General features: G+C 47.3%; 1 protein-coding gene across 1 annotated transcript in view; it reads right to left on the reverse strand.

The window, feature by feature from the left end:
* Sh3pxd2b (SH3 and PX domains 2B) overlaps nucleotides 1–15,105 on the reverse strand; it is an 82,365-nt gene that overhangs the window by 20,108 nt on the left and 47,152 nt on the right. The window contains exons 5-7 of the mRNA XM_050121795.1: nucleotides 10,106–10,197; nucleotides 9,288–9,313; nucleotides 3,038–3,172 (exon numbers count right to left, since the gene is read on the reverse strand). Of these exons, the coding sequence (XP_049977752.1) occupies nucleotides 3,038–3,172; nucleotides 9,288–9,313; nucleotides 10,106–10,197 (253 nt within the window). The remainder of the gene's footprint in view (nucleotides 1–3,037; nucleotides 3,173–9,287; nucleotides 9,314–10,105; nucleotides 10,198–15,105) is intronic.

A 15,105-nucleotide genomic window follows, 5' to 3' on the forward strand; every position in this document is an offset into this window, starting at 1 on the left:
CACTGCACGTGAAGAAGCCGAGACACAAAGAGGATAACACAACACATGTGGCCGCGATCATCAAGCTTGTGGCAGAGCTGGGGTCTGTGCTGCATCCAAAAGGCACAGGCCTCAAAAGGCACCAGTGCATGTCAAGAGGAACCAGGCTGCAGGCATGACTGCTCGACAGGCTTTGTACAACAAACCACGTGCTCTCTGAGGAAGGGCTGCTGCGGGCCCCATGGCTTCCACCCAAAGATGCATGTTCTAATCCCTCTATGTCTGGTTTTTACATTTGTGTTTACCAACCATGAAATAAAAAAATTACCTTAAAAAAAACCCCAAACCTCCATGCATCCTGATATGTAGACTCTTAATATTACTCCTTAAACCAGTGGTTCTCAATCTTCCTAATTCTGTGGCCCTTTAATACAGTTCCTCATGCTGTGGTGACCCTCGACCATAAAATTATCTTGTTGCTACTTTTTTTTTCTTTTTGGTTTTTCGAGACAGGGTTTCTCTGTAGCTTTGGAGCCTGTCTTGGAACTAGCTCTTGTAGACCAGGCTGGCCTCAAACTCACAGAGATCTGCCTGTCTCTGCCTCCCAAGTGCTGGGATTAAAGGCGTGCGCCACCACTGCCCGGCTTGTTGCTACTTTATAACTGTAATTTTGCTACTGTTATGAATTGTAGTGTAAATATCTGATATGCAGGACATCTGATATGCAACCCTGAAGGGGTTGCAACTCCCAGTTTGAGAACCTCTGCTTTAAACAAACAGTAAAGTAACTTTTCATGTGGTACCCACATTACAGGAAGCATAATGCCACCTAGAGAGGATGGTCAAAAGCGAACACTCTGCCTCTTTATATAAGGGACTGGCACATTATCGTTTCAATATAACTTCCTGTCTCACATCCTTCCCAGCAACCCATCCTGGTGGCCCAGGCAATGGCCACTCCTTTCTTCGTGTCCCCTGGTATACATACAACCTGTATACATCTCTTGGGAACTAGAAAACAATAGAGTTAGGAACATAGAAAACCATAGTGTTAGGAACAGTGGAACACCAGCTCTACAGCCTGCAGAGACCTGGGGGCAAATGACGAGTCACTTGGAATCCGGTTCACTCAGCTATGGCACAGGGATTATTGTGAGATTATGTGTGTTCTTCAGTTTCCATCCACGGGTCACTATGCCCGTAGCTTTTGTGACTGGCGTGGCTAGAACACAACTGGGGCCCCTTAGGCCTCAGAAGACTGGGGTGCAGTCTCTCTCTGACCTTCTCTCCCTTTTCCTGACTAACGCAGGCATGGGAGCGAGGATTTCCCTCCCCCAAGGGAAGTCATAGAAGCTAAAAATAAGCTCTAATCTTTTTCACCTTGGAGCTGCTGGCTATAAAGAAATTAAATTATCTGACCTACTTTGATAATAGGTTATAAAATCCTGTTTTAGAAGCATTCCTACCCCATACTCTGGAATACAACACAGAGGCCAAGCAGCGTCTGGCTGAGCTGCCTGCCTGGCTTCCCCAGTTCCAATTAGCATTTGATCTGACCCCTTTTATTCAATCACAGGTCAACACAGCTGCCAACTGTGCCTCCACAGTGAAATCTCTGAGAACCCCGGGGGTTTGGAGAGCTTGCTGAGCACAGGCATTACCGGAGGGCAGCACCCATAGAGGGCAGGGAAGTGCAATGTCTCTTCCACCGCTTGCCTGTGCAGCCCTGCACCTATATCCTTCCGAGCATCCTTGGCACTGACCCTGCAAGAGGGTTTCTCTTGGTCTCATAAGCCACTTAAGAGACAGAGAGACAGCGGCTGTGTGAACCATGCTTGATAGCCAGTTGTAAGAAGTGCAGCAGCCTGGCTAAGAAAATGCTACCACTGGGTAGGCAGTGTCAGGACAGAATTAGACTAAAGGACTTCAGGTGCTCACTGAAGAAGTGAGTGAGTGCTGCTGCTGAGGGAGAAATCTTCCACAGCCACAGACATGACCTCGGGAGAGGCAGAGCATGGGACACGGAGATGATGTTGGAGCAGTACTTCCTTCCAGCCATCAAAGCTTCTAGATTGCGTAATTATGGAGGTTTGGCCAGCTAACACCAGCCTCATGACTAATGGTGACATGACCCGGAGGATGTCGGAAACATCATCTTCCTGTATTCTTGGAAACAGGGACCATTCCTAGATTGCAAAGTCGGGTCTGATTGGCTAACACTGGTCTCACAATTAGCATGAGTAATGGTAATTTGAAGGATGCTGGAAACATCACCCTCCCATGGTTATGTGGACATAATTGGCCTTTGGGCTACCATAGAGCATGGTCCCTAGCGACATAATGAGCCACTGGGAACCCAGTTGGGGAAAGGGGCTGCTCCTTCCCTGCTTTTTCTGCGTGGTGTGATGGCTGCTCTGGAGCTAAGGGAGGAAGAAGAGGGAAGGAAACACATTTCTGGAGCACATGCCGTGTGCCGAGTTCAGGCTGAGGCGCTCTCTCTACACTAGAGTGCTTACTCTTTCGACAGCTCTTTGATAGTTTTCTGTGAATGACAAAACAAGTGGCCAAAGGCCTGGATTGATGGGCAGTGTAAAGTTCAGGCCCCCGTCTCAAGCACCCCACCAACGGATGTTACCAGTGGTCCTGGGATGAGGTTGGTGAGGGGACAGGCAGATGCCCATCCTCTCTGAACGGTTTCTTCTATTTTTTTTTTGGAGACACAGTCTCTCTATGTAAAATTCCACAAGTGCTGGAATTACAGCCATCTCTCTCAGCTCTTCAGACTTCTAGAGGGCTCCCAAGGGAAATCAACAAGAAAATTCTCAATGGAGCGACTGACTCTGCTGAAAAGTACTTGAAAACCAGAAGGGATGTTTATGGTAGTGTCAGAATAATGGTGACATAGGACCCAACAGGCTGCCGAGGCAGTGGCTGTATGCCCTGTGTGGCTCTGGGGAGCCAGGCCAGGTTGATCTGCTTATCTGGAGTTTCCACATGCTCCTGGTTTGTGGGGCTTGGTGATGATGCAGGGTGTGGGGAAGGTGGTCCAGGTCCTTACCTGACTCATTCTTCTCTATGATATCCACAACTTGGCCCACACTGAGGCTGATCTCTGAGCTCTCCTGCTTCTGATAGTTTGCCACCACCACATACTGCTCCAGAACCATGGGGTCCACTGAGGTCAGGTCACTCCCTGTGGACAGCAAATGCCATCGGATATCCCATTAGCGCCTGTCCATGCATGGCGGAGCAGGAACCAGGGGAAAGGCTGGGTCAGGGGACTTCCTAAGTAAAGAAAGTCTTTGCTAGAGGATTTGTCTCATGTCCCAACGCCCCATCCTTTCATTCTCTCATTCATTTGCCCACTCAGCCACCAACATCTGCCGAGAGCACTGGGGTTCCCAGGGGTTCCAAGTGAGTGAGATGTGGCACATGCCCAGAAGCTGGCTGCTTGGGGGAACTAAAGAGGATGGTTTAAATGTTGAGGCCACCATCCACCCAACCTCATCCTAAATCCCTCACCTATAATAAACTCATCAGTCTCCAGAGACACAGCACACAGGCACAAAAATGGATGAAATGGAAGACTGCCAGTCTCAAGTAATGGGGGGATAGACATATGGAAAGTATACATTTACATAAACATACATGCAAACATACACACATACTAGAGATCAAATCGTATAAGCATCACTTTGGAGATATCCAGCATGGCAGGACAGAAAATGAACAGGAAAGGCAAAGTTGTACCAGATTAGTGGTCAGTCAGACTTCCCAAGGAGTGATAGAAAGCAGACTCATGAGGGAAGGTATCCTGGGAGCTGGGGAGAAGCAGGGCAGGGAGAGTCTTCCATGATGGGGGAAGGCCTGGGAACCTTCAGGAACAAATTGAGGCTGGGAGGCAGAGTTCTGCCAGAAGGGCGTGGCACTGAGAGAAGTGCCTCAGGAAAACACTGGTCGGAGGCCAAGGGCTTGATAAGTTTGGATTTTTAAATCCTGAGGAGTGGATTAAGAATTCTATGAAGGGGGAGCTGAAGAGATGGCTCAGTAGTTAAGAGCACTGACTGCTCTTGCAGAGGTCCTGAGTTCAATCCCTAGCAACCACATGGTGGCTCACAACCATCTATAGTGGGATCTGATGCCTTCTGGCATAAAGGCATACATGCAGATAGAGCACTTGTATATATATAAAATAAGTAGATAAATCTAAAAAGAAAGAGTTCTATGAAGCGAATAGCAAGATTTTGAGCTGGACAAGTGACTGACTGCCGTGTAGAGAGGCAGAGGCAGAGGCAGAGGCAGAGGCTGGGGAAAAGCACTCCAAGCTGAGGGTGCAAAGCTGTTAGGCAAGAGGCAGTGGTGGCATTGGAGCTGGGCATTGAGACTTGATAAGTGTAGATTTTCCCAGAAGGAAAAAGCGTGGGAAGCGCTGTCAGGCAGATGGCTTCCCTGGTGAGCAGTGTGTGTGTCACACCCTGGAGTTGTGCACTTCTGCTACCCACCAAGACAGATGGGTATGCACACAAAAATACAACACAGAAGACTTAAAAGGAACATCTCAGTTCAGAGACGGCAGAGAGAAGGGGCCGGCACAGCATGGGGGGCAGGCCTGCTTCTTGGCTCTGTGAGCAGGTTCTGGCCACGGACCCTTTCCTGTTGTGGGACGGAAAGAAGGCATCTGAGCAGGGACCACCCTAGCCACCTGCACCTGAGTGGAGGGACCATGAGGGGACGGGAGAGAAGGGATACAGGATGGAGTTGCCAAAGAAGGCTGGATGGGAGGAAGCCTGGGAAAGAATGCCTCTCATGGGCTGTGGGCCATGGCAAACCTTTCCAGCTTCATTGTGCCTGAGGTGGGCACTGCCTGTTACAGGTAAGAAAAGAGGCTGAGGACAGTAAGTGAATTGTCCTGTACCACACAGCCAGGTGTGGAACTAGATGAAGGACGACAGGGAAGGAGGCAGTGACTGAGGTCTTCTGCCTTTCTTTCCTTGGCAGTTCCTGAGTCCACCCCAGGGTATAGACAAGCTGTGTCATTTCTCCACAGTTATGGTCACCAATCCTAGCTCTCGGTCAACTACTATCTCCTCACAGGTGAACAGTTCACCATAGCCAGACAGCCATATAGGCTGGGGTCTGAGACAAGGCTGGCTTGGCCCTACTGGACCACGACCTTGTAGAGAAGCTCCTGTCGGGCTAACCTGATGTGTTCTGCTTCTCCAGGACCCTGTGCAAGGAGTCAGTGAGCTGAGATGTTGGCTCTCTGGGGTTCTGGCTACTGCAAATGAAGGTTCTTCTCTTTTAAGGTGGACAGAGCAAACCAGAGTCTGCATTGAGGACCAGAAAGTCCTCGTTCTAATGGGGACCTCCCGAGAGTTAGACTCCTAACTGGCTCCCTGCTGCCAACCTCAGTCCACCATGCTGTTCATGATTCTTCAGGCAGTCGGTCATCTGGGTCGACCATCCTCCACAAGCAAGGCTCTCACCTCACCTAAGAAAAGTCCAATGTCTGCAAAGCCCTGCCTGACCTGCCCCTGGTAGCCAAGTAGAACACATTCCCCTACCCCACCTCAGAGGGTAGAAGGTTACTTACCTCCCGCTCTCATTGCTGTATAGGAACAAGATGGCTGACTTCTGGCTGGCTACACTGAACACTTGGTAAGGGATGAGATTTAGAGTCAGTGGGTATAAATTTAGGAGCATAAGCACCTGCTTGGTGCCCTTATGGAGAGAGGCTTGCCCTGTTTCACCTGTTCATTTCTCCTGGCCTAAACGGCCTATTGTAGGTTTTCCTGTTCTGGCTTAGATGCCCATGTTCTAGCAGGAATCCAGGGACTTGTTTCCGGTTTGCAGGTTTCTAAAATTGCTTTACTAATTTATTTTATATTATGTGCATGAGTATTTTGTCTACACGGGTGTATGTGTAACAAGTATCTGCCTGATGCCTGCAGAACATTGGATTCCTGGAACTGCAGCTCCAGACAGCTGTGAGCCCAGACCATGTGGGGGCTGGAAGTGCAATCTGGGTCCTCTACAAGAGCAGCAAGTGCTCTTAACTGCTGAGTCATCTCTCTAGCCTGATCTACTCTGAAGGATTCTGAAAGTGTTTACAGATGAGGAGGAGAGAGAGGAATAATATATTATTGTTAGTGACAGACTGCATGTAAATTATCTATATATTTACTTGGCCCTTTAGAAAAAAGTTTATCAATTTATGGTCTAGACTATGGGTGGTACCTAACAGGGCTCAATAAATATCCAAACGGAAGAAAGAAGATTTAAAGACTTAGATCTAAATGACTTCCTGTCGTAGCAAATATCAAGTATCCCCTCCACCCCCACCAAACAGGGTCTCTCTGTGCATCCCTGGCTATCCTGAAACTCACTATGTGGACCAGGCTGGCTATGAACTCAGAGATCCACCTGTCTCTGCCTCCCGAGTGCGGGACCAAAGGCGTGCGCCACCACTGCCCATCTCTCCCCTTTTATTTTATTTTGCTTATGTACCTGTTTGCCTTGACATTCCCCGGGGACCTATCACTGCCAGGCACTCAGTAAGAGCCTAGTGTATACTGAGTGACAGAGTCAGAAAACCCAGAGGGCGGAGTGTAGGCCTCGGTTGCAGAGCAGAGCACTGCAGGGCACAGGGCTCAAGGCTGTGGCTTTGGGCTTCAGACTGCAGTTTTTTGCTGGGGTTTTCTCCAGAAGCAAGAGCAAGGAGCTGCTTAACAGCGCTGCTTCCAGAGCAAGTTGTCAGCATTTTACTCAGAACACCCCACTTATCAACACAAAGGGCAAGAGTCCTGGTAGCATGTGATTAGACTTAAAGGAGGCTTCAGGAGCCACATAGGGACCCCTACTGGTAGAGTGTGATATTGCAACTAAGCCTGATTATAATTGGTAGCAGGAACATCTGAGGCAGATAGGTTCTAGAAGTTGCCAAGGATGAAATCAAGAGCCCTAGGCTATATTACGTGACCAAGGAATCCACAGCAGAAGGGTGGTTTTTGTCATTAACACTGAAAGTATTCTCAAGCCACACAGTGTCTACTCTACCAGATAAATGTTTGAGTTAGGTGGTTTTCTTTCTGATGACATGTCTTGAATTTTTAAAACGATGAGTAATGCCAAAGTGAGGTTTTTTCCCTTCCATAAGAATCTATACATAAGCAAAAATCAAGAAGAAAAGTTCTTGCAAGCCATCAGATGACCTGCTCAACTGTGGTGAGCTTTTTTTTTTTTTTTTTTGGATGAGCAGAATTTGAGGCTACATGAGTAAGTCTGCAGGAGCCAGCTGGCTGTGACCAGACAGTGCTAGGGACAGACAAGCCTTCTCCCATCCAGAGTGTATCACTGAAAATGTAGGAGTGAGGTCTGTTTTTAATTGGAATCTCTTTAAAATTCAACCAAGAAGACTGGCTGTAAAATCAAGGCAGTGTCCACTGGTCAGATAAATAAGGAACCCTTTAAGGGTTCAGAGTCTGAATGAAGAAGGTGCCACATTCAAGCTAGTGGGACTATAAATAAACCTGAGACCCATCATTGCAGGTGAGTTATGTCAACCACAATCACCACAAATTAGAGCCTGGGCTCTCTTTTCCAGACAGGTCCCTTTTTCAAGTCTGTTCCAACCGGACACTCCTATTTTCACTAACCAGAGCTGCCCACTCCCTCTCTCCTCTCCGGCTCCTTCTAGGGGAGGCTTTGCATACTCAAAGCCGGAAATTCTGAGACCTGCCCTGAGGCAGCTGCTCTCTGCTCTCTGCTCTCTGCTAAGAAAAGAAATGTGTCATTATCCCTGGCCGAGGGACATTTGCAGCTTTAGCAGGATGCCACGGTTGTGGCCAGTGCCCACTAAACGCCAAAGGAGAGCCAGATGCAGTCAGTGAGCACATGGGGCTGGGGCAGATCCCAGAAGTTGTGCTTCAAGGAAAAATGTACGAGGAATAGCTTCTGTCCTCGCTTTCCACCATGATCAGCCTAGAGGCCTGAAAAGCTGACCCAGGCCCTGCTCCCAGCAGGAAAGGGAGACCAAAACCCCGGAAAGGTGGACCTGCTCCCAGAGATATCTGGATTGAGTGACAGGCTTGAGTGGTAATGAAACAGCACTAGTTAGATATTACTATTAAAGTGTTTTACATCTACTACTATAGAGCCTCTGATAATCCTATAAAACACATTATCATTTGTGTGTGTGCACACATGTGTACATGTGTGTGCTTGAATGGAAACTAGGACCTTGGGCGTGTTTGGCAAGTGTTCTACCACTGAGCCATACATGCATGGATGTCATGCATGAGGACACTGAGGTAAGGTCATCAGTTTTCACTTCTGCAATCTCTGCCTGCACCTCCTCCTTCCCATGCATGGAGTCCCTCAAACTTCCTGGGTGTTTGAGGAGATCAGAGGGCGGGGCTCTGGGCTGCAGCAGTCAGGAGGGGCATGGGTATTAAGAAGAGCTGGCCTTGTGACCTTGTTTTTAGGGTGCACAGGCATGCATCACCCCCCAGGTCCACCTTCTCTTTCCCATGGCCACCTCTGCTGGAAGAGTGGCATCACCCTAAGAATAGAAAGGCTGAAGAAAGTTTCCTGGGTGAGAAAGGAGCCCAGCAAGGCTTGAGTGACAGGCACCAAGTCTGTCTGCCAAGGACAGTGGAGTGAAGAAGCTGAGAGGCCAGCCAGAGCTGAGGCTGTCAAAGGACCAGATCTGCAGCGGACTTCATCTCCCTCCCTCAATGCTTGCTGTCCTCTCAGCCTGGGATTCCCTTCTCTCTTTGGAAAGCTCACCCTCAGTCCCCATGCTTCAGGGCCTCTATCACCTCACCTCTCCCCGTATTATCTCACCGCCCCGCCCCCTAGCACTGGAAAAGGCTCTGAGTGTCCACATTGCTTTGCATAAAGTGGAATGGAGGCACAGAACCCTCTGCAGCATGGTTAGGAAGACATTTGTCTTCCCATGCCACAAGGGCACACTCATCTCATCCACTTCATAGTAGTCTGTCAAGGGATAAAACAGCCTCAAATCCTTCTGGGAGACGGGGCCAGGTATTAGTTAATTATCAGTCATCAGCTCATCCATTCAGTCGTCCACATACAAAACTACCCATCCATCCATTCTTTATCTGTCTATTCACACATGCATCCAACTACATACCCAATTATCATCCATCTGACCATGTATCCCTCTGTCTGTCCATCCATCAGTCCACCTACCATTCATCTGCATTGTGGTGTTCACAGTGTAGAACCCAACACCCAACTAGGGTACATGGCAGGAATGAAAAGAAGAGAATGGAATATATGCTTACCCGATTTCTTCTTCCCAATATGCTCCCTGTATAGGAGAAAGGGGTGAGAGAGAGCCAGTTAGTCCTTGTTATGTTCTGATCTGATCCCATTAGGATGCTGAGATTCTCTATTTCACGGCTCACAGCATCCTCAGTGTTAGGTAGAGCTGAGATTCTATTAGGATGCTGACAGTCTCCACCCCTACAGCATCCTTAGTATAGGGTACTAAGCTGAGATCCCATTAGCATGCTGACAGTTTCCACCCCACAGCATCCTCAGTATTGGGTACTAAGCTGAGATCCCATTAGGATGCTGACAGTCTCTATCTACCAGCATCCTCTGTGATACATATTGAGCTGATTCCATTAGGACGCTAGCAGTCTCTATCCCAGAGCATCCTCAGTGAGTTAACGAATCTAAGCCTACCCCAGGAACCCAGGCTTCTTCTAAGAAAGATTCCTCTTTGATTCTTCCTTTATCTGATAAGTGCTTCAGATCCTGGGACCAAGTTTTCTATGCATTTGCGGGAGTGGAGCCCCTAGGAAAGAGTCTCAGTCTACTCAGCCATAGCACTCTTTCTTTGATAAGCATAGTGGTAGTGTAGAAGAACTGGATTAGGGACGCTTAGCCAGGTTCTAGTCCCTGTTAGATGGGACCATCCTTACCCATGTACCAGTGCCTATGCTGGCTGCAGGCAGTGAGGCCCTGTAAGGGCCAAGACAATGAACTCTGGCTTAGTCTATACTCCGCTGACTCTGGGTCCCTGTGGGTCAGAAAGGACAGCAGGAGGGGAAAAGGGAGAAAGGCTTCCCCTGGGGAAGCCCACAGACCAACTTACTCTTTGGGAGGGTTCAGGTCCTCAGGTCTTGTCTCAAAAAACTGTAGCACTTCATCACACTGAGAGATGTAGGGGGGCAGCTGGATCAGGGCCTAGAGCAGAGACACGGTTGAGCCCGAGGAAGGAGAAGGCTGTCACCAGCGCTTCTCAAACTCAGGAAGGCATTAGGACTGCAGAGGGGGATTCTGCTGTGGAATATTAGTCTAAGATGTGCTGCATTTGTTTAGGTCGTGGTACAATGATGCAAAGACGTGTCGCATGCTTTTATGTTGCATTTGTTTAATTCTGTAAAGCTGTGTTACTTTGCCTGCCTAAAACACCTGATTGGTCTAACTAATAAAGAGCTAAACAGCCAATATCTATGCAGGAGATGGATAAGTAGGGCTGCCATGCAGAGAGAATGAATAGGAGGAGAAATCTAGGCTTGAGAGAAGAGCAAGGAGTGAGAAAGGAAGGAGAGGATGCTAGGGGTCAGCCACACAGCCAGCTAGGGAGAAAGGAAGGAAGGCAGATATATATTTCTCTCTCTCTCTCTCTCTCTCTCTCTATCTCTATCTCTATCTCTCTATCTATCTCTATCTCTATATATCAAAGAAAGGTACCAAGTCCAGAAGCAAAATGTAGTTAAAGAGAAATGGGATAATTTAAGTTAGCTAAAACAAGCCAAGCTAAGGCTAGCCACTCATGTATTTATTTGGAAGCTGGGTGGCAGGCCTTCAAAAAATAAACAAACAAACAAAACCAACTACAGGATTTCTAAAGCATAGACTGGGGTCCATCAGAGCTTTTCATTTAGCAGGCCTGTGGTGAGGCCTGGGATCGGACACAAGTTTCCTGGTGATGATAGTGTCTCTGACTTAGAGAACATACACATATGCACATGCATTCTCCGAGATGTATGGAGATAACACATTCTGCTGGCATATGTGCAAACACTCTATGTTCATATTACACAGTCCAGCCTAGACTGTACATGCTATTTTAGAAAGTGGTACTTGCACTAATGTCATTCATTTCACCTTGACCTATCATCTGCTATCTGCCATATCTACCACACCACTGGAAAACATCTGGAGTGTGTCCAACACATGTCTGAATTTCCCAAGCTGAAGCTATAAATCTCGATAGTTTGGATACAGGTTGGATGGAAGTTTCCAGAATGATGGAGGCTGAGCATGTCAACCTCCCATGGGGCAGTTTCTAGCCACTGGCAGAATGACTCAGGTGGGTTACAACACAGCCAGGCTACATCTACCGGCAGGCTGCACGAGGCGAGGCAAGGGCATTTGTTCTGTCTGCTGACCTACAAACAAGTACTCAGTCAAGGATTTAACAGGTACCTTCCTTGTCCAGTGCTCATCACAGAGGTGGCACCACACTGAAAGAGCACCACAGTTCAACAAACATTTAGTTAAGGTCTCCTCCTCTCCTAGAGTGGGTTCTGGACCAGAAAGATGGAGGTGCAAAAGACTCGTGGTAGAGCTGGTCCCTGCTCCTATAGCCATGGTGTGTGTGAAGGGTGTTCTGGAATAATCTTTTTTTTTTTTTTTTTTTATATTGTGAAGATGAGTGTTGCCAAGGTGCCTTCAGGTTGGTTTAATAAAAAGCTGAATGGCCAATGGCCTAGTCAGGAAAAGGTTAGGCGGGACTTCCAGACAGAGAAAGAAGGGGAGATGAGTCCAGGCAGGAGAGAGACACCAGAAGACATGGAGAGGAAACAGTAAGTGCAAGATGGAAGAGAGGTAAAAAGCCATGGGGCAAAACATAGATTAATGTAAATGGATTAATTTATTAGAGCTAGTGGGACAAGCCTAAGCTATAGGCTGAGCTTTCATAATTAACTATAAGTCTCCATGCCATTTTTTGTGTGCTGGAGGCCCAAAGAAAAATCTGTTTACATATGGTGTCCAACATGGGGGTTCAAATATCCAAACACGGTCTGAGAAAGCTACGCAAAGCTACGCAAAGAAAACCAGATGTGGTTTTCTAGTCCTGCAGTTCTCTCAGGTGGACCAGTGCTCTGTGTACAGAGGTGCAGCTACCGGCTGCTGCCAGTAGGCTGGAGCCAGCCACCATGTGCCAGCGCCATGTGCTAAGCTGAGTTATGTATGGCAGCTGACATGGTCAGAGAACACCACAGGCACTCAGTAAAGACAGATCCAGATGAACAAAACCTCTAAACAGGTCACGGTGTATTTTAAAAATGTGTGAAGGTTTAAAAGAAAAGAAAAAGGGTATATAAAGTTGTAGAAAAAAAGTTTATAAATAATACAGTCTTTAAAGAGAAAATAAAATAATATAAAAATGATAGTCCACATAAAGATGGAAAATACACAGGGAGTCTGGATCCTGTATGACGCCTTGTTAACTTTGAATTTCTTGACTGTTGATAACAACAGCTTCTGAGAGACATGGGACTGTAAGAGGGCTGCTGAATTACACCAGCCTAGATACTTCAGGAATGCCTTAACTTTAAAATGGAAGTCAAAAACTGTATTTCATGGGGGAAGGAGTTATGCTTTTTGTTTCTACAGAAAATGAAAAAGCTGTGGATTCATTCATAGAGATCAGGTTTGATCAGGGGAGACCCTTGAAAATCTTGGCTATGGACATAAAGAAATAAACCTAGACAAACGACAAGACAGGTGATGTATATTTACCAAGAACCCAAGTCCTCTGGAAGAACAGCCAGTGCTCTTAACCACTGAGCCATCTCTCCAGTGAGTTTCTGACCCAAGCTCTAAGCTACTTCCACAAACTGAAAGTGGAAAGATAGGTGGGCAATGGTGATGGAAGCTCCCTCCATGGTCACTGGATACTCTCCACCCCATATGGCTTGCTTGTTGATAATTTTTTGAGACTTTATTTATTTTTATTTCATGGATGTGAATGTTTGCCTGCATGTATATCTGCCCACCAAGTGTGTGCAGTGCCCATGAAAGCCAGAAGAGGACATTGGATATCCTGTGACTGGAGTCAAAGACAGTTGTGAGTCACAGTGTAGGCACAGGGAATCAAACCCAGGTCCTCTGGAAGAGCAGTCAGTGCTCTTAACCACTGAGCCATCTCTCCAGCCCCTTGTCAATCATTCTGATTTGCCATGAAGCATCTCCCACTCTGCATATGCATCTGGCACTGGGAATGACCTTTGCCAGGAAGAAGGGTCATACTTTCCTGCTCTGCCTCCCTCTTTGATCTATCTCCTTTTTCTAATTCTAGGTGGCGAGCGGTCATCCTTCTGCCCAGGACACCTGCTGCCCAGGGAGTTGTGATGGGATGCCCGTTGATCTGTGCCATGCCCTGCTGTGTGGCATATAGACACCTTACATCTATCTAGTCTCTAACAGCAATGGGCTCCTCAGCAGAACTCTCAAAGATAAACTAATGCTTTCTCTAGTGAGTGGGGCTTTGCTCTGGAAGGACAATGCACTGCTATAAATTGAGCCTGTCTGGCATATTTTGCTCTTTTGTTTTCCCCCATGAGTTGGGAATGCGTAAGATGTTCTTGCTGGCACCGCACTCTACAACTTCCCAGCTTCTAGAACCATGTGCCAAAAGAAACCTTTCTTTCTTATTAGATATCCAGTCTCAGACATTCTGTTATGGCAACAGGAAATGAACTAGACCAGGCTGTACTCAGATGTCCTGGGGCTAGAGGTATAGTTTAGTGACAGCACCTGCTTAGCATCCTTTAATCCTAGCATGCGGGAGGCAGAGGCAGGCAGATCTCTATGAGTTTGAGGTCAGGTTGGTCTACATAGTGAGTTTCATGACAGCCAGAGGTATACAGGGAGACATTGTCTCAAAAACAAAGAAAAAAAAAAGAAAGAAAAAACCCAAAACAAATAAACAAAAATCCCTGGTAACAAACTCTGAACAAAACCCAGTTCATTCTAGAAATGAGTCCTTCAAGGTGTCAGCCATTCTGTCTTAGACCAACCCCACAGTCTGCAGTCACCAGCACCGCCACTGTTGGAAATGATGTTCTTCCTCGGCTGGAGAAGGGAGACATATTCTAGAGATATTCTGAATCTGGCCCCTGTGTGACAGAAGCCGGCGAGTCTGTGTCTCAGTCTCACATCCTTCACAGCGGTGCCCTGGGGCTGTGTCTCTTCTGGAGGGTTTTATAGCTGGGCTCAGCTGGTCTGCCCCAGAACGTGCTGCATCTGTCGTGGGCAGCCGCTCATGTCAAGTGCTGCCAGACAGACAGCTGGTATTTCACTGAGCCCCACAGCAAGCTGAGTGGCTGTTTATAAGTCCACGTGACAGCAGAAGCGCATCACTGTGGCAGGTTCAGGAGTCATGTTTTCACTGTGTCTTTCTAGAAACGTAAGTTCTTAGATGAACTGTGGCCAAATAAACACATTTTCTTTGTGGTCAGTATCTTTTATATCTTTAAACACCCCTCCAAGTCTAGAGATGGGAAACTTTTATTTTCTAAGAAGAGCACTGCCTCTTACTGTGAAGACTTTAAGCTCCTGGAAGTGGTCCCACTGCTGTGAGGGTGCAGTTAGTTATCTTCTGCATCCCCATCCCCATCCGGAAACCCTTTATTCGGGAATCCAGTCTTTCCCAATGATCCAAAGGATTGTCTGTGTCACTGTCAACCTGTCCAACCCGCAGGGGTCTGTTTCTGGGGTCTCAATTTGTTTCCAGGAGATTTTCTATCTGGTGACAACTGTGTGAGTGATGATAACTTTTCACTATGCCTGGCAGAGCACGTTGCTTGCATTTTACTACACACCTGGCAGTCAGGTTTGGGTACCAACAGACCAACCTACCTGTTGGAGAGTATCATTTTCTACTAAAATTAAGCTCAGTGTGATGGATCCCATTGCCTTAAGTCAGCTGACAATGTCCCAAACAGATGTCTAAATGTTAGGAACAGCTTATGGAACTAAAAGTGCAGATCTCGTGACAGAAGGGACAGTTTATCTCCTCTAAAGAGGGTAGGTCCTTTGATGCTTACCCAGGGAATCTGGGCAATCAAAATATCAAAA

This window comes from Alexandromys fortis, unplaced genomic scaffold, assembly GCF_014885135.2.
Source record: "Alexandromys fortis isolate MF-2015 unplaced genomic scaffold, M_Fortis_MF-2015_v1.1 scaffold_29, whole genome shotgun sequence".
Classification (NCBI taxonomy): Eukaryota; Metazoa; Chordata; class Mammalia; order Rodentia; family Cricetidae; genus Alexandromys; species Alexandromys fortis.